Raw genomic sequence first — 26078 nt, forward strand, 5'->3', positions numbered from 1 at the left:
ATACCTGACGAGTCTGCTACCAGCGAAAATCAAACTAACACCAGCCGAGCTACTAATATGAAGTTAAACAATGTTTGCAGAAGACAGAACTCGGCGTTGGGCAACGCGTTCGATCCCAGAGTACAGGAGAGTCATTACGACGTCGTCAAGCCGATAAAGGTAAGTAAATAAAATCACCTACAATTACTTTTTTACCAGACTTTTTGCTTATTCAATATTTACGACGTTTGCACTGTCTATCATCGCGTTTCCCTTTCGTCAGTTATTTTTAACTATTTATATCTTTGAAATGAGAATGAGGCATCCTCGCGCTTCATTCATATTTATCCTCTTATCAAGAGTGTAACATTGCAAAACATTATGATAAGAAACGTTATACGTTTCAGAAGTGAATAGTAAATGTACCATGTTAGACGGAAGTTCGTAATTTCTAACTAATAGTTGATAATAGTCAACTACATAAAATAGTGAACTAGATGATCAAAGAATCGAATATCAACGTGCTGCTTTCTACTTGTCTTTCCTTATTACCGGAGTCGCCCGTGTAAACCCGTGACCCGTTTACGGTTACGCTCATAATGCACCGGTGAAACTGGCCGAACAACAATTTCCACGAATAGTTGCAAGTATTTCCATTAAACGGGGACCCGGTAATTCGAACGAGCGGCTAAAAATTTTATTACCCGATTATTTGCGATTTTCCGCTACCGGATATTCAACTGTTCCCTCAATTTATCATGCACCGTAAATGTCACCGATGATTTTTAACTCGGCGGCGTTCCGTCATGGCGAATTAATGATCGTTGGGATCGGTGAAAGTGTTTATTAAGGTGAAAACTTCGGAAAATTATGCTGCCAAGAAACGGTATGGGGCCGGAGAAACCCGGTTCGACTTTAATACCGGTGATCGTCGATTGGTTAATCGAGAAATTGCCAATTAAATGCGTTAATTAACGTAGTTAGCAGTTGCTCGCATAACTCCTCTTGTCTTCGATCAATTATATCGATTCCTTTTCCGGAAAGTTTCTGATGACGTAACTTACGCGAGTTTTAACTCTTTCGAAGAAACTCGGGCACGAAAACGTTGCATTTTCGTGATTACGGAAGTGTTTGAATGACGGTGACGTCAGGTGATTTTACAGCGGATTATTTTTACAATCTTATCGCTCGTTGTTTAGAAAATTTAACATTAATGAAACTTGGAATTTATGGATAACCTCGATGATAGTTTAAGCAGTGAAAACGTCCATGCGTAGTCAGACATTATAATTGCAATTATTGAGAATACGATCGTTCCATTTTTTTTTTTTTTAATTTAAGCTTTCTCCTTGATACTTTTACGTGATATTAAATTTATTAAAAATGAAATTGGAGAAATTTCTTTTTATTTTATTATTGCACTGAAAGTGTTTCGTTCGCGCCGCGAATTATCCACGTTCGATCGTCCTAGTATCACATTACACACGGGATTAGTCATCTCGATTCTAGAATCGCGATGTCAATAAGATTCGATTACGCAAGCCGAGCATTTCATGGAACTGCGGCAAAGTGAGGCCAGGTGCGCGTCCAGGTGTCCATTCGGAAGAGCATACAGCGCGATTTCGATTCCATGCTACGTGATCGTCGTGATCGCCAACAGCTGTTGCCAACATTGTCTCTCTATGGTCGTATCGATAGGTCGTGGCCTGTTTTGTCCTGTTTCCAGTATCGCGGACGAGCCGAGTCGATCGATCCGTATTAGTTGCACTTGGCGCAGAATTCTTATGAAATCGGTAAATATGCTTCGAAGAGAATAAACAGTGAGGTGTGGAAATTTCTGACTACCACGTTACACGAAAATTGTATTTTTTTTTTTTTTTGTCTCTATGCTTCAAAAACCACAAATCGCGTGTTTTGAGTTTCATCAATTTATCTTTGATCGCGTGTTGTCATCCTTCCGGTGCGGTTGGTCTTGCATAGCCGCAGACAAAGCTCTCTAAAATCGTATTAATCATTAATATCTACGTCGCAGAAACTATAAATCCATGCAAAAGCAAACTAAAACGTTTCGTCATTCTGAAAAAAACAAGCGTTTCTTCACGATCGATCTGTATCTAATCAAAGATCCAATAATCGAATGAAACTAAAAAATAGAATCCTGACATCAGTTTTTCTTCTTGTTTATTTTTTAATTGCAAGAGACGAACGTATTATTGGCTAACCGCGACAAGGTTTGCTCGCCTACACTTGAAATTCTAATGTTCATTCCCTCGCATCTTTGGATTATGTTACACGGTGACGCAGTTCGCGATGCAAATCGAGATGGACGGTCGTACAATTAAAAGATGCGCAAACGAAAATGGCCGTTTCGCGTAGGAGAACGCGATTTTCCGAGATTTTTGCCGAGCTGCAAATTCGTCGATGACTCGTATGACAAATTCAAATTTCAATACCGATGACGTTAACCAGCCGAAGAATTAACAACTCCAATTGAATATATCCATCCTGCGTGACGTTTGTCTTTGGTGAACCACAAGAAATTGCCTTTTCGGTTGAATTTTCTTTAACAGAGCGTGACTTGGTTATTTTCAAGGGAAAACTTGTGGATTCCATTACAAATCGTCGGATTATTGTCACGGTTCGTTCTCGTTGGAAACAAGACACCTGCAAACGTGTCACTTTTCCGAAAGGGTACACCTTTTCCAAGCTGAATTAACAGCACGATACACCTTCGTCCGTCAAGGTAAACTGGAATCGACGACCATGTGGGTGTCAAGAAGCCTAGTAACTCAGTAGTGACACGTGCTCGTTATTATAACAGAGTTTACTCTGCAATTACGCTGGCAATAATTCATTTTCTAATCAACGGAGTTTCGCGTTGATATCATAATATTTGACGATACTCGGATTTGCATGAATTTATTAAAGCCAACGAAATTCTAAAGTAATGGAAATGTTTCCTAAACATTTTGCAATCTTTAATTATTCTCAAAAATATTAAAATAATTCCCAGGGAAATATTCGTGGCGGAATTAATCAAAGTGATAGTTTTTATATTTCTAATTTTGTCTAATATTAATTTAAGGCAAAGTTTAGTATATCTTTTTGACATATTATTGAAATGAAAATTTAAGAAAAATTTTCTATTTTCTTTTGATATCGAACAGTCTATCGCGTGTATATAGAACGCGAAAGAGAGTTGCAGCTCCATCTCGTTGCGCGTATGTAAGTCTATGTCAGCAAATACTCTATTACCCGCTTATGATTCAGGTATTAATTAATTTCATCAACGCCTGAAACTGGAAATGGAAGTTACCGACGAAGTGTGCAGGTTCCGCAAATAAAACCGCTGAGCACAAACTAATTGTACTTTTTCGCGGAACTGCTTCTGGAAAATTTTATTTTACACTCGTTTTAACATTCAAATTGCCACGCGTTTTAAAACACAATAACAGAACGTTACGTTTGCCACAATCGACCATGACTCACCGACGTTTTTCGTTCCCAGTAATGATCAACAAACATCCTTTTTTTTCCTCCGGTTTGTCTGTTAAAGGCAGAGGCTTAGCCAGAATACCAAACGCGAAGCGCAAAAATATACCAGTGATTTCATCGTTGTACCAAGAATACAGATCAACTTTTACAGATCAAAATTGGAGCTCAGAATTTTCGAGAATCGTCAGTACAATTACCAGTAGATATTTTAAGGCAAAGTTCAAGAATTTGATAATAACATTGTATTTATTAATAGAAGAAAAAAGACACATTACGTTATGGATAAGCAAGTTATCGATCACTCGTGATCTCGAAGATACGGAAGAAAATCCGCAAATAATCAGTTTCATTTTCATTTTCTAAATTTTAGACTGTTTCTTTGGATATTATTTTCCAGTGTATGTTTTACAAATAATATAGCCCCATGTTTGAAGAATGCAAAAATAGGCTAATCTAAAATCTACAAACTTGCTAATTCATAATTTTAATCTTGCAAAACAACAAAGAGTCAACGAGAGCACGTTGAACCGGTCTCGGCGCGCGAAACAATTAAATGTCCGATAGCCTCGATAAGAGTCTGTCGTAATCGAATGGAACGCGAAACGTAGAATGCCAGTGGTTCTATAAAGTATGCGAGAAAACGCATGCTTCGGATAGGCATGGAACGACGGGGACAATGGTGGAACACGGAAGATAGGACGTGAATCGAATAAAATCGAGATCTGTATTGGCGAGCGAAGCCAGCATTCGACCCGATTACGAGCTACCTCAGGGTCGTCTCGCTGTTCTCTCGCAGTTTTAACGCGACAAACCCATAAGCTTTGACCTAATATGGATACTTCGACTTTACGAATGCCACTGCTCTGGTGGGGATCCGTATGGAGAGCTCCTTTGAGGCCTTCGGGTCTCTCTCCTCACGGAGTCCCCAGTACCTCACCGGACGTGTGTTACGCTGCACACGCGTTTCCATCTAACAACCATCACATTTTACCATTTCACAAATTCGTGTATCTTCCCAACCGTAACAACCATCGTTAAGTGATCAGTGAATCGTCGCGTGAAATTTTGACAAGAAAGTAATGCTCTCTGAACTGTTGATTTAATCATAAGAAGAGATAAGAATTCGAAGGACGTTCGCGATTGTTTTCGTCAGCCAATCGACTACCTGTCTAGCTGGGCGAAATTCGTCAGAGTTCAAGAACGTGGCACGAGGCTGTTATCGCCAATACTCTTCGATCATCAGCACAGAACGGTCGGAATCTTCGACAAGAATGTGGTGCATCGGTGAAATTCAGTGTACCTGTAACAGTAACTAGTTGAAAGATTTCAAAGTCGAGGAAAGGAGGGATAATAGTAACTTGTTGTTAAATCGATAACAAGATTCGTCGACATGACATCCGCGCACCAGCAGGCGGCGATCCGTCGTCTGGAGGCTCTGTTCAGGGACGTGAAGCTGGAACAACAGCAGCATAATCCGGAGATAGTTAAAGTGGAGATTGACTCGAGCTGCTGCGATATTCACGGGAAACACGCGAAGGAGAATTGCTGGAATCGCAGGGGTTCCATTGGGAACGCGTATCAGACCAGAAGAGATTCCCTCGGTCGTCGGGATGCTTATCTGGGAACGTCCCCTAACCGAAGAGGATCTCTAGGTTTGCCGATGTCACCGCCTAAAAAAGAGCTTCATCCGTCAGGTTTCCCGAATACTTTGAGAAAGAATCCACTGGGTTCGTCTATGAGCTCCATAAACCATCCAAGAAGGGATTCTCAATCGCCTTCCTTCGTTGGTTCAGCGTTGAGACGCGATCCTATAGGGCGATCAATGGGGTGTCTGAAGAAAGACACCGCTTACAACTATAATTCCCCGTTGAGAAGAGATTACGTAGCGAAGTCGATGACCAGTCTCCAGAGACCTCCTTCTAGAAGAGACAACAATTTGTCCAGCCTGTTCGCGCCTTCTCCTAGTTCGCAAATATCATCGAACAATAACCTGAAAGCTAGAAGCACGTCGAACTTGAAGAGCTGTTTGGCTGGATCCAGCGGAAATCTAAGGGGTAATTTGAACGTGACGTTGAGCACAGACCTGTCTGCAGGTTGCAACGAGAATCTGAGGAAAGACAAATTGGCAGCGTCGATTTCTAACAGAAAAGGCTCTTATGATAGGAGAAGGCTCTCCACGGACTCGTTGGATAATACCAAGAGAAACTCGTGGGATCCGGGTCGTAGAGGATCTTCCGGATCGTCCGGTGGGTGGGACGATCCCATTTGGGAGGAGGGTACCTTCGAGACTAGCGTAGATCAGGTAAAACATTCTAAAATCCTAATTTTATTTTTCGAAAGTACATTTATTTGAAAATCACTGGACAAAGATTTCTTACATTATTCAGTATTAAACTGGAAATGCTTTCCCATGAGGGGCTAAGGAAACCATCTTGATTGTTGCACGCGTGGACAGAATTTATCGGTCGTTCTTAGAAGGTGCATTCAGTTAACCGTGGGAAGGTATTCTAGTCAAGGTACAGCAATGTCCGCGATTGAATTTGAGATTTATATCTAAGAGAATTTCTACCAGAGTCTTTCGTTTTTCCCTGAATTCCACGATGTGGAATAAAGCTTCGATTAGCACCCTCCTTTTTCTGAGTTTCACTAAAATGTTGTTTCTACATGATACACTGAGCAAATAGCTAGAGGTGTTTCGCGTGTGGCGCCGGCACAAGCGAAATGTTTGCCACCAACTTACGTCATCGACGTGCCATGCATGGATACGTTGCTGGTTGTTAGTCATCGACGGATTATGAAAGCGTCCATTACGTCTAGGGTACATGTGCTTTCGGTTCACGTTGCTCATAAATCGTTAAAAACGACGACGATTTAATCCGGTGTAAATCGAACACCGTCCTCCTCGCATCGTAGACGATCAATTTGACGACATTTCGAGGGAAAGGCGTCATGTCTATTTGCAACGTCGATCGGCAAATATTTGTATTCCCATCTAGTTGGAACGACTCTCGAATGCATTTCACCTGTTGAATACAGTCATCGGTTGACTACGCGATTTCGTCCTTCCTATTCCTTGTTCGAATCGAGGATTTAACGACTGAACGCTTTAGTTTCTCGGTTTTCGAAAGTGACGGACTTCGGGAGGAAGATTTACAGGGATATCTGGAGAAATCAGAGACAGCTCATCGCTAGAGAGTTGAATATTCGCGTGGAAAAATGTAGAATTGTTTGGTACGTGTCGATTATGGTTATTCTAGTTATCAGACATGAAACTATGCGTGTAATAAATTGCGATGGTTGTATTGATATTTCTGCAGCTATTTGAATATAAGTAATTGGACATACCGTAATAAATAATCAATAGATAATTATAGGAAAGCCTTCGTTATTTAAATTAATAGAGGAATGTAGCAATTCAAAATTTTATACTTGAATAGAAGATAAATCTGTAATTGAGGACTTTATGTCCTACAATGTTAGAAACGAGCAAAAACCCTCATCTCGTGTCATTAAGACAACAGGAAGCAGCTTCGAGTCTGGTAATTTGTTTCCTCGTCGCTATTTAATGTCGCTGTTTTAATTGGACACGGAGAGCCAAATTCGATGGCAATTAAAAGGGAATCACGGTTCGTTCAATCGTGATGGGATTATCGATACGATCCGATATGACAGGATAAGATGCGACTTTCATTTTTCGATGCGCCCGTTACATAAAAGGGAACTTTCTTTCGAGTTACATAAAGCGAATTTTCTTCGATTTGATCGACGTTTTCGAAATCCCAGTTTGAAACGGTTTAATATTCCGTGACAGGAATATTTATACTGTAACGAGTCATTTTCAGGTTTCTAAAAAACATTCCGGAAGGACCTTTTATAATTTATTTAATTGACTTATCAATTTATAATAAGGTTCTTTCGTAATCATTTCCATTAAATAACTATTAAATTTATTAAATCTTTTTAATGTTCAACCATCCTTTATTAAGTAAATGATATAAATTATAATTCTTGACTAAACACCCACGAAATGAATTAACATAAAAACAACATTAAACGTCTAAGAAAGAGGGAACTTGGGTAAATCATTGAAATTTTTAAATATCTTAAGAGATTCGAGCCAAATAAGAAAAAACAATCTCGACGAGACAAAACTTTGATCTTTTGGATTGATTTTCGACGTCGTTTAATGACGTGAACGATCGAATCGAAGGTGACCATATCGAGGGAGCGTCGTGGCGTAGGTCGTCGCGATCGGCGCACGTAATCGCCGTTTATATAAAAGAGGGCTACGAAGACGAAGAGGAAGCAGGACAAAAAGCGAGAATGCAAAAAATGTGAGTTACAAGCGCCGCGCAGGTGAGCGTGGGTCGCTCATGGCCAAACGACACGTAGGCATCACCTGCGGCCAATCTTGTTGCAGGAAATGCATTTACCATCGTTGCAGGGGTAATACTGTTGCATCCAGATGCAATTTTCTTGAGCACTTGACTTTCTACGCTATCACTTTGAATTTTCTTTAATTTCTCAAATTAATCATAATTTATTGTAAAATCATTTTTATTCAAAAATTCGCATTGAATTTTTCGGTCCTCTTGGAAACACGCTCGTAATGGATGAGTCGACAAGTTGCACGCGTCATTTTCCCGTATTACATACATAGTGGACGATGCGTGTAGTCGGTCTAATTCCTGAAATCCTTGCTCGACGATTTCCGTCTGGAACGGCACGTGACGTTCGCCGAGCGCACGGTTTACTTCCTCGCTACGATGCACGTGCATCGGCCGCGATGCGCTTTCAGCAGCGCGCGTGTCGCGTTCTTGCGCTGCACCGAGTTGCAACGATTTCGTTCGTGTCGTGTCGGACGAAACCGTTTCGTCTCACGGTACGGTGTCCGAGATGATTGACCGATCGAGCTTGGTACCGTTAGCAAAAATTGACGTTTATTGATGTCGGACACCCTGTTCACCTCTTCCTGCGGAGGTCTTATTCTTTCATTTTATTAAATTGCCTGAGAGCGACGTGCTTCGAGACACCTTTCCAGTCGAAAGTAAACTTGTTCTTAAAATATATGAAATTTGTCTGGAGTTGATAAGATAGGGAGCTGAGATAGTCTTATGTTGATATCGACTCATTTTTTATTAATTACACGGTGGGAGAAATGAACTTTATTGAATTTTAATTACAAGTATTAACCACTTAACGTCCAGGTACGTAATATTACGTTGACTTGCTTTTAAATAGGGATGTTAAGTGGTTAATTATTGTCACATCGTCCCTATATTCCGTCGATACCCTTTGGTACGTGCAATTGCAATGTGTAGAACGTAAATACAAGAAACCAGGTCAAGTTCGTAATGGCATCGTGACCAGAAATCGGTGATTCATGCGGCAAACCTAGAAACAAAGTGGGCTAGTGAACCTTGACATTTCTCCACTGAGAATTCCTCGCTCCTCTTGCTATTAACGAGCTAATTAAGACAGTCGACTTATTGATGATTGCGAAACTTCCATTTAAACTTGAGAGAGAATTTATGGACTGTTTGATTTCGAAAATAATTTCACGCTGGTATCATTTAATCTTCTTCGAATCTATTAGCAATCGTACATTTTGCACTTTATGAAATATTATTTATTTGCTAATGCATTGCAACACCAGATTCCAAATGAATTATTTGAAACTTTTATTTCAACGCTTATGTAATGTCGAGATTTTAGCAGTAGATTGATAATACACTTCGTTACGATTACGTTTCGCGTTCATTGAGATTACCTTGCTGATTATTTCGTTTCGTCATCAGTAATAACCTGCTGGTCACTGAATGTCCATTTTTAGTCAATCGCGTAGGCATTGGTGGATAACATGTTTATCAATCTGGTCGGTAACACCCATCGATTTTTCTGCTGTTTTTCCAGTCTTCTCAGTTTGTTCGTTAATAAACTTCTGGTTATTATCTTCGTTGATCGTTAAACGAATCTTGTTAAGCTTTTACGATGCTGTTTAGCAGGTTGGTCTTGCATCAGCTTCTATTGTTTATTTCTTAATTATATTCTTCATTTAATTTGAGATACATTAATGTTCACAGATTACTATATTTGTCAATTTCACTATACCAATATTTTCTTTATTATCATTTTGCCTGATTGCCATATACATAGTTAATTTTATTACTGTTTCAATTTGATGGCCTACAACTTAATTAATTCTAATCACAGAATACGATAAAATAAAATCAGTTTGATGGTACCTTGGTGTATTAGTAACTCATCATTTTTGTATTAATAGTTGAATTATTTTCAAGTAGAAAATATGATAATTAAAATTCATTAGCAAATGGAAAGCGTAATTAGCAATTTTACCCTTAGAAATGAGTCAATAAATTTTGTTTCATATTGAAATATTCATAAAGAGAGTTTGATGAATATTCTTTCATATTGAGATTACATATTCAGAACATATACGTGTTCCACAAGATACTGGAATGAAAAAGAAAAATAACTGATATATCAAAGAGAGAAGTACAGTGCATTACGTTAATCAGACACAAACGAGTCAGAATCTGGATTGACACGATTTACATAGCGATGTGCAGTAGATTATGCAACTACCACCACATTATGCGCAAATGTTAAAAAATCCTTTCAATTGCTTCTTAAAACACATGAAGTAAATACAAACATGTTCTACAATTATTTTTGCCTATATATGACTGTTTATGATAAAAAATTTATTTACTATTGTAGTAGTTTCTTCCTATACCATCAGATGGCGCTAATGGTATTGTTTTCAATTGCAACAATATTATAAAAATATAAAATCATATAAAAATACCCAAGATGTTTTAAACATTTACAGCCTACTAAATTTATTTTGAATACCGTAATTTTTTTTTATTATACAAATTAAGTAATTAAAGCATCTTTATTAAAGATTGCAAATTTTAAGAAGGAAGAACAATTCAGTTAATAAGAAAAATATTTTTTTATCAAATTTAGTGAAATTAACAAATATAATTATTTATGCAAAATTTCTGTTTTACCTGCCGCTAGTAAAGTCACTTAAAACGCTGTATTACCTGTCGAGTAGTTAATACCGCGACTTTCGATTTCACCAAAAGAACGCGCCCTCTTTGCATTTAGCGATTTTTAATCGTAGCTTGTTCCAATCTTTATGTATTCACCGAAAGTAAAATGCATATGAAAAAAAAAAAACACACGATTAATATTATTTAAAGTATCAATTGTGAAAGAAATCTAGGACACGATCGTTGCACCAACGGATACAGGTCCGACCAGGCGGATCTAACGATCATCAACTTTCTTATAAATTCTTCACGATTTTCACGAGCTCGATCTTTTCTCTCAATCATCCTCCTAACGTCTCGTATTTCTGAAACAGTCGCCAGGCTGTAAACGCGTTACAGATCAGCGCGCATCCATGTTGCGATTCCAAGCGGGCCTCTAATCGTATTACCTTGTTCCAAATATCCTACATTCTACCCCGCGCGCAAAGTCATAAAAGTCACCGACATTTTTACCGCAGAATTCATATTACGCTATTTAATAAAACGCTCGAAGCAAACAGTCCAGAACCGTCCCTCGATCGACTCCTATCGATCTATCAAACTTTCTATTCGATGCTCGGTGAAAATCTCCAATAATTTCTTTCAAGAAAATTTTCAATATCAAAACAAGCACACTTTCGATTGTACCAATTAAAAATTAGGTTGTACAAAAGAATATTAATACTTTCGTTCAGATTTACAAGTATTCCGAGCAGTATTTTCATTCATTATCGAATTGCACCGATCCAAAAAATCTGTTAACGAGTTAATTACCGTCGAACCGTGCGAAGTTTCGATCTATCCCGTTTCCACGCGGAGCGATCGTATATCAGCGTCGTTTTCCAACTGAATTTTTCGGCTGTGCAGGAACACGTCGAGTCATAGTCGACGTACCACGACCGGACGAAAGATAATTACGGTAGCTCGGTTTGTACTCGTTGCCGGCAGTTATCGCGCGTACTCGCGCGTGTGCCTGGCTTGTTATTAGCATTTTTTCAGAAACTCGTCGACGGTGATCCGGTAATACCTGACGGCCAGATTTTTGTCGGGTACCGGATGAAAGGGAGAGAAAATAAAGAGCTGAGAGAAACAGTGTAGTAGAGTTGTTACGCAACCCGTTCGAACACGCTCTGCAACGAACCGGGGGAACAGGTTGCACTTTGTTCCGGCCCTCTTGTGAACGGCTCAATTGCAACACCATTGAATCACCGCGTAAGACTAATATTTTGAATCTGATACGCCGGCTTAACGGTCCACGTTTAATTGAAACGGTCTGTCGCTGGTTTTCGGAGCGAAACGATCGGTATCGCGCCGTGCCGCCACCTCGTTCACTTGCGCGCCGTAAAAATCATTCGTAATCCTGGAATGATCTGATAGATCCTTCGACACGACCTTCGACTATTGTACAAGGTAATAGGAGCGATTAGACAGAGGCCTTGTTCGAGATTGATCGTGGCAAAACCACTCGAAAGTAGTGCTTTGCGGCAAGTGTCTATTCCGGGTACTTATGAATGTATTTCTGAGGTTTTTAGTACGTATGCCATTGACGTTGCTCTCAAGACTATAGGAAAACGGTCATTTTCCTTTTTGTTTGCGGTGGAGTGACGTAATTTACATTTGGAAATTGTTTAACCCTTTGCGGACGATCGATGCATATGTGTGTCCAAACATAATTATCATAATTCATAATTCCCTACATATTGATACAAAGCAGAGCTATAAATATAGAAAATAAAAATGTATAATATTTGCTTTATAAAATAGAATTATTACTTCCTTTATTTTAAATTAATAATATTCTGTGCAAAGTTAAAAATGCTTCGTTCTCAAAGGGTTAAAGTTGTAAGGGAATTATTTGGAGTATAGTAATTCAAACACTTCCTTGTGTAATACTACTCTAGATAATGTAACAGTAAAATCTTTCCATTCCACTTATGTTGTCGATTTCTTTCAGGTGTTAGGTATCCATCAACTGTTACAAGTTCATGTAATTATCGAGTGAATACGTATCATTGCATTCGCAGGAAGTGTATGCTTCTACTGTTAAAAGAAAAATGAAATTTGAAAGGGAAATAGTGATTTTTAAAAAGAAGGGCAACCCCTTCGAGAAAAGTATCTCATGATCGAAAGGTCCATATGTAAAGAGAAAGGTGATCGAACATGTTTCAGGTACCGTTTCCGATAATGGTAAGCAATCTGTGGTAAACATATGCAGGCGAAAGAAATGTAGGTTCAACAGGTCTCATTATAGAAACTTTATAGTGACGTTGTAACGGCATTACGTGTGTATTATCGCGGTTAGTACGGCAAGAGTGTTGTATGACGATAGTTTCGCGAATCAACTGTACGTATTAAACCATACGCGATCGGAACGCTTTGACAACTCGGTGTCACGTATTCGTGACTATGAGCGATAAAATTACTGGAGCCAATATTGAAGATAACGTGGTACTTGGTCTGTGATTAAATTTCTAATTAATATCTTCAGTTGGCCACCTTATATAATTCTAAGTGAAATAAATAGTTGTACTTTTGATAGTCTTTAAAAGTCTAATTAAAAAAGGAATAATGAATCCAAGAATGAAAAGTAGAACAAAATTTGAAATATTTCAATTAGAATCGTTAAATATAAAATTCATTTCTTTAATTAAAAATTAAACAGTTCTATATGTACATTTTTATACATTTCAATGGGATTATTTTACTTAACTACCAAATTGATGTGATCGTTAAGAAATTAAGCTGGAGTATAATTAGATTTACTTCGTGCTTCAGCTATTAAACGTGCAACAATGCTGCAGTCATTGGCATTTCAAAATTAACACGGATCGTTTATGAAGCAGCGATTTCAGGCAGAAATATTCAATAAATATCAATTTATTCAACACACTTTCCTACCGTAACCTACATCACCATAGAAACATAACAATTATGATTTCCCATTTAAAGTTTCTACTCTTTCACGAGTTACTCAATGTTCAACAACTCGCTCATCTAACACTTATTGTTCAATCTTTCCCCTATTCGTCTGAAACCTTGTGATCGAACCGAGGAGGAAACCAACATGTTCCCAATCGAAACGTACAATTCAATTTTAATGAAAGGGAAACGTTGAATGTTGACAATATTGCTCAATTTTCCCTTTCGGATATATCAAATCTTAATCGATAGTAATGCAATACCAAACATAGTTCCCATCAAAAAATGCATCTGGTTTTCAGTGAAAGGGAACGTCTCGAATCCCAACGGGACGATGTTCATCAAATTCGTTCCGTCGAAAGTTCATTCTTTAGAAACGATCATAAGCATAATAAATGGAACCGGTATCTATTATAAAATGAAACAAATAAAAAATTTCCGTCGTTTTGTCGCGTGAGTTGATCAGATAATCGTCGTAAACGCGGACGACCGGATCACAGTAATTTACTTTTCGTGTCGCTCGTTAAACTTTCTCTAAAATCCGATACCGATCTGTACGTCTGATTTGGCGTCTGGTCTCGATCGCACGACCTATATTTTCCGGACGATTTTGACCGATGACGCTTGAAATAGTCGAAGGAAAGCGTTTTAGATCGAACGAAATCGATCGCTCTTCTCTCATCACTTTTACTCATTCCTCGGAATGAATCGATCGGATTCTCTTGAATCGTCGGATCGTTCGAGCAGAAAATAATATCGGGGCATCTTGGTGTGAAAGTTACTGGACATTGTCGCGCGTTCCATCGTTAATGGAAACAATAGGAACGTCGAATGTTTATAATAGACGATTTACCACTGGAAATCGTTCCGATGGCGTCGATGATTTTCCACGCGATTTAAGATCTTCTCGCTGTATCGATTTCTTTCGATTCGAACCGACTTACCAGCGTGCAGATAACCTGACACACGTTCCTTATCGTGCAAGCTCTGTTTCGAGCGAAAGGAAATCTTTGCGTGGATATTAACGCACGCGATAGTTTCCCGTGGATGGAAGGAAGAGGAGAGGGGCTGAGAAGAGAAACAGAGGAAGGAAAGAAAAAATAGAGAAGAAGATTGCCGCATTGCCGCGAATTATTAACGGAGCGTATCGGAGAAAGCTGAGATGGAAAATTGAATCGACGTGATCGCACTCCTCGAAAAATTCTGTTCGCAAGGAAGGAACATGTGTGAATAAAATTTAAAGCAGTAATTTACAACATAATTTTAATTAAAATTGAAATACCTTTAATTTTAAGATATTCATGAGAATTTATATCAAGAATTTAAAATATCGCTGTGACATTTCAGAGGATAAAGGATAAATTAAAATAAAAAATATTCCACTGTAATTAATTCGCAGTTTACAAAAATAAGTATCTCAATGACAAATGACTATATGGTAATTTCTATAAGCTTCATCGGCATTGAATTTCTCTTAGCTGAATATCCTTGATAAAGGCCATCGTCAGGAATGGAAAATCCAAACGAGAGAGTCCGATAATGCGAAGATTAAAAATGATCCTGACCACGTTCCTTTTCTATCGTCCTCAGCTTTCACTGAGCCGCCACCATTCCCGATCACGACCAAGCCTCATCCTTTCGGGCTCGTTTTATTTTAGATAGAAATCGCGTCATTACGGGCAGGAAGCACGAAGCAGGTGGGTGGAAAGAGCTAATTCAGCTCGCTAAGAGGACCGCAAGCGAGTTCGTTAAAAAGTTTAATCGCGAATGTAAAATACTTTCCTTACGAGATCGAGCACGAACCCCTTCTTTTTGGCCGTTTCTTTCCGGGAAATCGTTACATTTTATTTAAATAATAATCAGCTCGATTCTTTTTGCCTTTAATCATTTCTTTCGGACGGTATAATTATCCACCGTAATCGGGTGGTCAAATGTGCAGTGATTTTGGGTTCTAATTAATTTTTTTCGAAAAGGATTCTTCGAATATAAAGTACTCTGATATTTAGCGATCAAATCAGAATAATAGAATTTGTGAGTTATTCCTGAACGGAGCAATTTGTTAAACTTGTACCAGAGTCGTTTAGAGGCCATACCTGTTGCGATATCGACGGCGCATCATCCGCGAACGGAAGCGGCGGACTCTCGTTTCGAGCGGAACGCTCGCGAGTGGGACTAGTGATGAGTCTAGTGTCTAGAACGAGTAATGGTAGGGAGATGAAGTTTCGATGCCGCGAGCAGGAGAAGTGGGTCGTTTCTCAACGAGTCGAAGTCACTCGACGAGAACGCGTCGGCCACGCACTCCTTCGCTGCACTCAGCTGAACACAGTCGCCTCCGATCCGCGATCCACGATCTTGCGGACCTCCTTCGATCGTTCCTCGTGTCCCCCTGATCCTCGCGATTCATTCACCTCCCTCGCGTCGCCTTCGTTCGCGAACAGCGGGTGAAAAGTGAACGATCAAGCTTCACGAGTGCGAGCGGAGCCGATTTTGAAAGAAGTTGGCCACCGGTGAAGTGATGATAAGAGTGTTAGCCAAAAGGGAAGTACGAAAGTGACAGGAGCCGCTTCTGATCGCGCGTTGGAAAGTGGTGAAAATCAAGAGCCGTTCTCGTGTGAACCCGCGATCCATTGTTCCCCGTTTAAGAAGCTTGTCGATTTTCCTACCTACCTGCTTCCTCTTCTTTCCATTGAGAATCGAGGGAACCGGTACGACCTACTTGATGATCCTACATATCAGTTAAACCAAGAGAAGCAACTTGAAACGCTATTAACTTCTTCAAGCATGAAACTCATCCGCGAGGACTAGTTAGCGCGATGAATAGCATTGAAACGAGCCAGCTCGTTCGTTAACACCGGCCGATTCGCAGCTGTCGTTCGTAACAGGGTCGCTATCGATCGGTGCCGAGAATATGGGCGACATACGAGTGCTGGATCCTCGAATGGATCCTCGCTTCGACCTCAAACAGTCCCGTCCTTGGCCTCCGATGTACAGAAGCCATCCGGCATCCAGAGGTCCGTCCTTCTGCTACCGTCCGCTTCCTATGGACGCGATGACTCAATGGATGACCCCTCATATGGCCGACTATAATTACGTGCAAGCTAGAATGGGCGGATCGAACACCAGCAAAGGTCGCGATTATTATTATCTGACGCCCTTGTATCGAAACGCCATGCCACCACCGCAGGCTATGTCGCCCCTTCAGGTACCACCTGTGGCCGTTTCCCCTAGGATGATGATGATGGGTCCTCAGAGTCGCACAAAGAGCTCCGTAGGATTGTGCAGAAGCAGCGTGCCACCTTGCACCTGTTCGGTGGGCAGGACGAGGTCCTTGGAGGACGTCAGAAGCGAAGCGAGCGAGTGGGAAGACTATCACGACGAGAATGGGAATCATTTGCAGAGGAAGAGCCCGAAGAACGGTGGTGTTTGCAAACAGGCACGTAGATCTATGGAGAATCTTTTGGACGTGGAAACGAGCGAACTGCAGGAACAGGCTACGTTCGAGAGAAACGGGAAAGGATGTAAGAAAACCGATGAAAGGAGAAGCGAGAGACCGGGAAGAAGACGAGGCAGCTATATGGTTTGTCTTATTTCTAAGGATCAAGCAATGCATCATTTTGAATTTTAATAATTTTCTGTATAGATAGAGCTCTTTTATGGTTTCTCTTGATATATGACTCTGTACATTGGCGTAAACTCGATGAGATATTGATTCTTCACGCTTTTACCATAATCACGCTTTTACTGTAGTCAGATTTATAATGAGACATTATCAATTTGATTTAGCTATTAGATATAATCTATACAACCGGATGTATATGTTATTCGAAAAGTTCGATCCTGTTAAAGAGCGTTTCTCGCACTCAATTAAATGGTGCGTTTCGTAGATGCTAATGAGCGTGAAACCACTTTTACTGGAAACTTTGTTTCGATTTATTTTACGAATCTGTTTTACGCTTATCGCGTTTTGCATGCAAATTAATGGGAGCAACTTTTAATGGAAAGTATTCCGCAAGTTTATTGCTCCAGTTTCGTGGTATCTAATTGATATCAACGGCAAGTTCCGGAAATGTATATAGATTATTAGTGGGTGAAATTATCCTTAATAACGAAATTTATTTTCTACATTTTATCAATTCTTAATTCTTAATTCGCATCAAAGATTTTCGAACAAAGGAACTTTCACGATTCTCGAAAGATTTCAACGAGAGGGTCGCTTATTCAAATTCACAATTTAATTGAGATATTGTTGAAGCGAGAATACTGGCCAACGGGACAATTAAAACTCGGACACTTTCGAAAAAAAAAACATTTTTCTGGTGAAAGTGAATCCGCGGTTGCACAATCGTCAGGCGCGAACGAGGACGAGCGATCTCGAAGCAAAACAAGATTTCTATAAACTATTAACCCGAGCGATCCTTTATTATTTATTTTTCGTTCTTGTTTCGATCGAGAAAATTGTCGAAAGTGGATACGCTGATGAGCGTTTATTTCGATCTAAAAAGGTGCTTTAATTAACTTTGTACCCTTGATATGATTGCAACAGTTTGCAATTAGAATTATTATTTTCCTTTTTTAATTGCCACACCAAGGAGAAAGTATGTTGGTATTATTGGTTTAAATGGAAAAATGATTGCTATCATCGAACGGTTGGATTGAAATTAAATACCATTCAATTGATGCACTCTCGTTTACGCAAAATGATTGATTTCTAATGGAAATTATTAAAGATGGTTTTGCTTAATCGAAGAGATTATAGAAAGGCTTTTTGTTTCTTACTTTCTTGCGGCGTATTATTTTATAGCTTCATTAACTTGGTATTACCGTAATAAACCTGTACATAAGAAATATTAGATGATTAGAATTTATGAAGCGTTTTCGTAAGTTTCTTATACTCTTTCCTGAATCTTATCACGTGAGAGGGGTTTTCCAATTTATTCGAAACTTGATAAAATTGCTAAAACGTTAGGTTTATATCGTATCTTAATTAGTCTTTTCACTGTGTGGTTTCTTTTCTAATAGCTATAAATCAATCACCGAAATTTAATAAATAATTTAGCTATTAATTATTCTGAAAAGGTTCCTATTTCAGTTCGATATTAATTTCACATCTCAGTAGGTTTGTCATTTGCAACGAACGGGTTAAACTTTGAAATTTCTAATTAAGTGTTGCTAGCGGACGTGTTAATAACTACCGTGTATGATTTATGCACAACTCATCGATCTTTCACGGCAAACTATTCGATCATATCCACTCTCGTCCGTTAACATTTGGTTGCATAATTGTTTTTTACAAATTGCAAAACATTTAGCGTATTATACGACACGAAGTGAACGTTCGTTCTTGTCCAGTTGAATATAAAGGTGTTCCTTCTTTCGCCCGAGGGATGGCATCCTTTGAACTATTACGTGATCGATTTAAAGGCCTCTAGTTTGGAAAAATCCTTCTACCTTCGCTCGAGAAAAGCGAGCTTGAATCACCGGTTGGATCACATTCGATAAGAACCCGTTAGTTGCAAGTGACCCCTTGTAGAATTCCTCGATAACGATTAACGTCATTTCTTCACTATGGCAATCCTGAATTTTCGGTCAACTCTGGACACCTTTCATTTCAGGAACTAGTTTTTAACCCTCATTCCATTTTAATCGACATGTCTTCTGGTTCTGATTGAGTGTCCAGTTCCATAAAATGTTTATTTCTCATATGTTCCTTTTTGTAATTCATACTAGTCCAATGAACATCGACTCTGATTTTTGGTCTTCTTTATTTGTAAATGTAACATTCTGTTGCAAATTGCTGTTTCTCGTTTAACACATTGATTGCTGCGGTGAAAATGGGCATTTATTATCAAACATATTGGAGCTCTAATTATTAAGCATAGAAATAATTAATTTGTAATTTTCAAATTTCAAGCTTTCTATTTGCTGTTTTACATTATTCGTACAATAGCAATAATATATAAAATAATGTTTTTCTATTGTTTTCTTTTAATTATTCAGGCATCTGTAATTTGCGATACCGATCATCGATGACCCCCCTGTAATCAACATATTAAATTGAACCTATTAAAATTTGCATTTTACTATAGATGTCGGAGTATTATTACTCTTTTATATTCCAGTTATCACAATTTGCATTTCCTTTTGTAAGGTAGAAAAAAATCTAGAAGAATGAATAAAGATTTGATAGATCGTTTGAAGTATCAACATTCAGCTAAGTTGAAAGTTGTTCTTGCGAATTCAATGAAGCGTTCAATGACGTACGAAATAAATTAAGAAAGCTGACGTGTTATGTCCATAAAGGAAGAAATGTTTACAATAACATTTCGTTTATCGAAACAAGTTTCGATAATTCTATTCATTGCAAATCATTGAGTGACCCACCGAGCCTCTCAAATCGCGCACACACTTGCAACTTTGACTTCCTGGAATAAAGCAGATTGCAAAAGTGTGCCGCAACCCAGATCCGCGAGACGTCTGGTTTCACCGCAATTATACCACACTCGTGTATTCCTTTGGTTTCGATCGATCGATCGATCGTACGATCATCCTTGATGTGGTACGCGTTTTACGAGACGGAGAAAGGACGGGTTTCCGGTTCGACCGGTTCGTCGTTAAGAGTGAAAATCGCGATTGCGTGGGCAGATCTATTCTTAGCGTTCCAATATCGCAATTATAATTTTTTACACAATTTCATCGTATCAACGATATGAATTGAAAATGTTTCAAACATTGGAGTTAATTATAGCTTACATCTCGTCGCGTGAAACTTTAGTAAATCCACGTTGTTGAGAGAAGAAAATAAGGCAGATAAGCGATTAAATGAAAAGTAATTTTTTGCTGTCGTTATGCAACGAATAAACCAATAGATCTTTCATTTCCGTCTTTCGATTACTAGAAAAAATAATAGAGAACGAGTGTATGTTGAATTGAAATCACCTTTTACAAGCAGCGTGTCAAATCGTACTCATTTTCACCGGCAAAGAAACACTAAGTCACTGCTAAGCGTTGATGTATCTGGAAGATAATCGTTAATAATCAATCGAGGATATGTTATAATAAAAAGATTGAACGTTTCGCGGATTAATCAAAGGGCATATTGTTTAAAGATCCCGGATGCGTCGTAATTACGGGATACAATGTTGCTGCAGGATATACGCGTTAACTGTACAAAGAATAAAAGTTTTCAAAAGGCGCACACAGGAAGATTAATAACATCGGTAGCCACACGTGGCGTGATTCATTGCTTAATTCGTCGAATACCAACGGGATTTCCTGCTTGCAGCGTAAAAATACGAATTTTTCAGAGCGACAAGATTGAATCGCAAAGGTAATTAAACAGTTTCGTACGAAGGGAAGACAAGGGTTTGTGAAAAATTACGATGCGATTAATTACGTCGATTAATCACCTAAGTATTATAATAGCGATGAACTTGATGAACTTGAATTAATTTTTTTTTTAATTATCTGTATGCATAAATTTTAATTAACACTTTGATGCATAAATTTTTATTCAGTATCATATGTTAATTATAATTTGCAAATTAGTAATTTTCTGTTGTATTAGGAAATGAATGGTAATGAATTTTTTGATTGATAATTTAGTCGCTGAAACGTGAAGCAGTAATTTTGATGATCTCCGATGAATAATTCATCCACTTTGGATTATCAAACAGCAAAACAACACGATCGAACGAACCTCTCGCTTTCCATCTCGATTATTTCAGCGCATCTATTTGCATTTCTGCCACTTTCGATGGGTAAAGCTAGTGCAGCAGCTGAATCGCTTTCTCGCGTTTATCAGCTATTTCGTTTGCATGTTTGCTACTCTGATTAACATAATCATCTTATTAATTTGCGAATTAATAGCTATTCATCGAGCAATCTCTTAAGTGGAATTAGAAATAAGCTACAAGCAATACTAATTCGAATGTAGATACTTATGCAAATATATTAGGTTCATATAAAAATAATAATAACTTTTATGTCGATTAATTAATTTTATTTAGATAAAAGGTGCAATTATTTCAAATACCATAAAACTGATCGTTTATTAGAAATTCTCTTTACTAAAGTAATCTATTATTGACATAAATGCAGGCAAAGTAATTTTCTTGGAAACAGAACGGTAATTCGATGCACACTTTTAGTTCGTTTAATGAGATCCATAAAGCTCTCGTTTCCCGAAAAATCACTCGACCCCATTGAAACAATTAAGAGAAAGAAAGCACCGATAATTTGGTGAGTTTACTGACCCATCAGAGAAACTAGGTTTCTGTCGGATCCTCATTGAAATTTATGCTTCGTTCCCGGATGGTTTACCATTTCCGGTACGTTAAACGTCCGGAAGAAAGTCGATTCATCGATGAAACTTCCACGAAGCTTCGAGTTTTGAAGACAGGTCGACGATTGATTCTCTTCGACGGCCTCGTTCTCACTCGTAAATCGCTTCAACAGCTTTGTTATTGTCCTGCTGAACCATTGCATTGTTTCTGTAGTACACGTTTTGTTGCTTTAAGTCACGATTGACCCAGTCCCCATTATTTAAGGGTTAAAATAGAGGTCTCTGACGTTTCGATCTTCTTCGTTTAAGGAGACTGAGCATTTTTTGGGGGTCCAAAAATTAATTTTTGGAGTCAGAATCTATAATTAAACCAATTTTTCCTAGGCTTTTCACGAATTCAAAGGCATGGTTGCCTTTGATCCAGTCGATTTCTATTAGCGTTTCAGCGTAAACGACACAGCACGGTGAACACCGATGGAGAAACGGCGTTCGTGACTAAGCAGCTCCGCTGATTCGCGATGTGTTTGCCGGGAATCATTCTCCACCTGTCTCGTCCTAGATCTCTGGAATTTTTTTTTTCTTTTTCACGTTGTTTCTTCGTTTCCTGCATTCGTTTGAAATCATTTCTGTTAACAATTACAATGCTGTTCCACGTTAAATCATTTTAAAAAATCTATCTATCACCGATCTTGCTTTTTAGCACTTTGACACCTAATAGATTATTCATAGAGAAAAATGTTTAATTTTGTGCACAGCAAGAAACGTATCTTATTCAAGGTTCGTTTCGAAGAAAACCACTGAACGGTTTAAAGAGAACGATTGTTTTTCAGCGAAGAAATTATTCAGATCTCGATCCCTTGTTTCGCACGGTTTAGCAAGAGGAGATCGATGATGACAGCGGACAACAGTTCTCATTTGCTTTGCTAATTCGAGTTTATCGCGAGACGATCGAGCCCGGTGCACGAGGAACTCCTGGAACTCGAAAGTAAAAGCGTGGCGAGGCGCGCGAAACGTTGTGCAAGACGAATCGCGAAACGATTCCGGGCTTCGCCGGTTGTTCCGTTAGGAAAAACGTCCGAGGAAAATTCGTCGTAGAATTCTGTTGGCCGGTAAAATCGATTGCGTTAAAACGATTATCGTTCCGTGAAGTTGCAAAGGTTAGTCAAGGAGTAAAAATTACCACCGAGAGAATAGAACGATTTAACGAGCTCCCAGAGAAATATGCATAACGGGGTTACACGATACTTAAAGAATTTACTATTTGGTACTTGATGGATTGAATAAATTGTTACGCTCTGAAATTTAGAAAGCCGTTTTTTTTTTTGTGGAAAATCAATTGTAATATGTGGGGCCATTATTTCATTTCATTTCAGAGTTTAACGCTATTACTACCAAGCCAGTCGAAATGACTGGCTTCAAGTTTCTTATTTTAAATTATAAATTTTTATTGAAATGTATGTTGGCTGTCGATAAAGAATCGATGTACATGTTACCGTCAATATATGAAAAGCAGGCATAGAATACCTAGGCAATATCGATCTAAATCCTAATATAAACAATATTAATTTTCCCCTAAATTAAAGATCTTTTAGAACTTTTTCTTATTTTACTAACTTTTAAAATAATTATTTTATAAAATCTTTACAATGCCTAGAAAAAATGTATATAATATTAATAATTTGGATATTTCATACTTTGCCAGAAAAAACTAGGCAATCTATACAATGCCTGCTTTTCATACATTCCCCTAATATATATAATTAATTGCGTTTCATCCTTTATCTATTTAATTTTCTACATTATTTTCAGTCTAAAAATAAGTGTGCATCAAACGTCGGTAATTCTAGTGTTAATAAAATATAAATTATACCATCGTAATAATAACTTTACAGATCATGAGAATCAAGATGCTTCTTAATCTAATTGCTTTCATAACGCTCAACGTATTAATCATTCTTGGTGAGAAAATGAAAATTTATTTATTTGTGAGATAATTCACGACATTGAGAGATGATCACAAGTTCAACGAAACAATATGTATATAATAAGCCTTCAAACGACAAAACGCCTTGAGCAGGAAACTTTTCCTGTATTAGCATACAAATAAATTTCATGATGTAGTTAGAAATCCTTTCAAGGTCTGACTTTCTAATTGTTCTCGACTTTTCGTTGCGTTCACTGTTACGTTTTACCAAGAACATACTAGTTAAAGTAGAAAAGTGTCCCTAACTTGTACAACTTTTATTACGTAAAATGATGGGGTCGAAACTGGTAGCATTCGAACATTAACTCAATTCAAGCCGGTTCTCGAAACGTAAATGTTAATCTCTGACGAGTATGTTTTTCATTTTTCTTCGTAAACTTTTTCTCCGACAGCTACCTGAATCTCGTACAATTTTAGCATGTAAATTAGAGAGTATTGCAAGTGGAACAGCGTGTTATTTGAACCTCATGCAATTCGAAGTTATCTGTTGCAATTACGTTAAGTGCCTAGTACTGCAAGAGAACTGGACATTTGTTTAAATATTTTTATCTAAACCGTGCAAATTATATCACACTGGATACCTTTAACAAAAGCACTTCACACAATTATCAATTTTCTCTTAAACTTCAAAATATCAACTCTGAAAACGCTTGTCAGCGTTCCGCAAACTCAGTTGCACTATTCTGACAACTAGTTTATCGATCTGTAATTCGTTTCGCCGTATACGAACGACAGGTTGACGCAATAATTAATCTCGAGCATCATTAACCCTTCATCCGTGATACACTCTAACTTGAAACCGAGATGTTTCATCAGCATCGCTTTCATACGGCTAGTTTAACCCATTGACTGACACAGTAGTAACAACCACGCTTACGATCTACGATGATACTTTAATATAAGGTTTCTATTTAATACTTTCAATTACCAGCGTAATAGCAGCACTCAAAATTTTCTCTTCTTTCATCAACTTTAATTTTCATCAAAACAAAGCAATTTCTCTCGCTCGTTTCTATCCGTATACCGTAGTAAGATTGATAATATCAGTCCAGTAAGATAAACGCGTGATAAATCAGTCAAACACCTTGAACATACATTCGCCTTTCGCAATGAAAGTGTTATGAAAAAGAACCTGAACCCGTATTGTGACTAATTAATGTCTATGACGTCTGAATAGATGTTGATCGTATCTTTGTTAATTTCTCTAACACCACGAAATGTCATTGATGGTCAACGAGCATGAAATATAATCTAGAACCGTGATTCTTTTGTTTTCAGCAAGAACCAAAGCAGGAATTAGACGCCAGCAACGGAAGTAGCAACGGTGGCAGGCCGAGATTCGTTCCTGTGACGGCATTGGAGGATGTGCAGGCAGTTCGATGCGCGGAGTTTCACCCCCATGGAAAATTGTACGCCGTGGGATCGAATTCGAAGACTCTGAGAATATGCTCCTATCCAAAGCTTCACGATGTCAGGTAAAAAAGAATCTCTTTGCTAATTTTCATACTTTGATAGTTGGTCAGAAGGAAAAAATAAATAATTCCCAGATGTAGCGTAAGCGAATAATATTTAAGATTGAGGCTTCGTTTTCCACTTGGTCTCGCGATAATCCCTTCATTATTTACGGTTGGTCAGAAGAAAAAAATAAATAATTCCCAGATGTAGCGTAAGCGAACAATAGTTGAGATTGAAACTTCGTTTTCCACTTGATTTCGCGATAACCCGTCCATTATTTACAGTCGCAAGCTTGGCCTGTTCGCAAATCGACGACGCTCGAGCCGCGTTTAATTTCGCCGCTAGTAGACTAATTTTACGCAAGTGTGCTGACTTAACGAACGGCGAAGGCCTTCATACCAAACGGAGCATTCCTGAATGCTCGACCAGCGTGTGGATTCTTTTATTGCCTCCCATCACCGCGATTCCATCTCTTTATTCTCCTCTTTGTTGCCTTCAAACTGGGCTTGTAAAACTGATGGTTGAACAAGTCGAATATTTCAAGTGATCGCATTTCTAATTGTGTCTATCAGAAGGAGGTAAAAGAAATCGTTCATCTAAATGAATTGGATAAAATTTGTTTAATTTTTCAGTAATTTACAAGCAATGTATTATGGAAATATAATTATCTCCGATTAAACAGACGAATCTTGTTTGCTCATGTTTTTATTGTTTTCGAATTTTCTACTCGAGTTGGAGTGAAAGCGTGATGTTCCTTCCAATTAATCAAATTTCATTTCTCTTCGAAGATACTACCATTAAAAAAACGAATGTTTACTTTCATTCATTGTGATTTAAAAGAAATCTTCTTTTATGGAACCTCCTTTGAAATTCTGGGAATAATGTTGCTTCTACTATTCACTGC

The 26078-nt window shown here is 38.3% G+C and overlaps 1 protein-coding gene across 4 annotated transcripts in view; it reads left to right on the forward strand.

The window, feature by feature from the left end:
- The window catches only part of LOC117608649 (WD repeat-containing protein 47), a 56590-nt gene that overhangs the window by 25232 nt on the left and 5280 nt on the right, over positions 1 to 26078 (forward strand). For all 4 annotated transcript variants that reach the window (XM_034334113.2, XM_076690363.1, XM_076690364.1 and 1 more), the window contains exons 6-7: positions 81 to 159; positions 24998 to 25194. In XM_034334113.2, coding sequence (XP_034190004.2) covers positions 81 to 159; positions 24998 to 25194 — 276 coding nt within the window. The remainder of the gene's footprint in view (positions 1 to 80; positions 160 to 24997; positions 25195 to 26078) is intronic.

Source organism: Osmia lignaria, chromosome 9, assembly GCF_051020975.1.
Source record: "Osmia lignaria lignaria isolate PbOS001 chromosome 9, iyOsmLign1, whole genome shotgun sequence".
Classification (NCBI taxonomy): domain Eukaryota; kingdom Metazoa; phylum Arthropoda; class Insecta; order Hymenoptera; family Megachilidae; genus Osmia; species Osmia lignaria.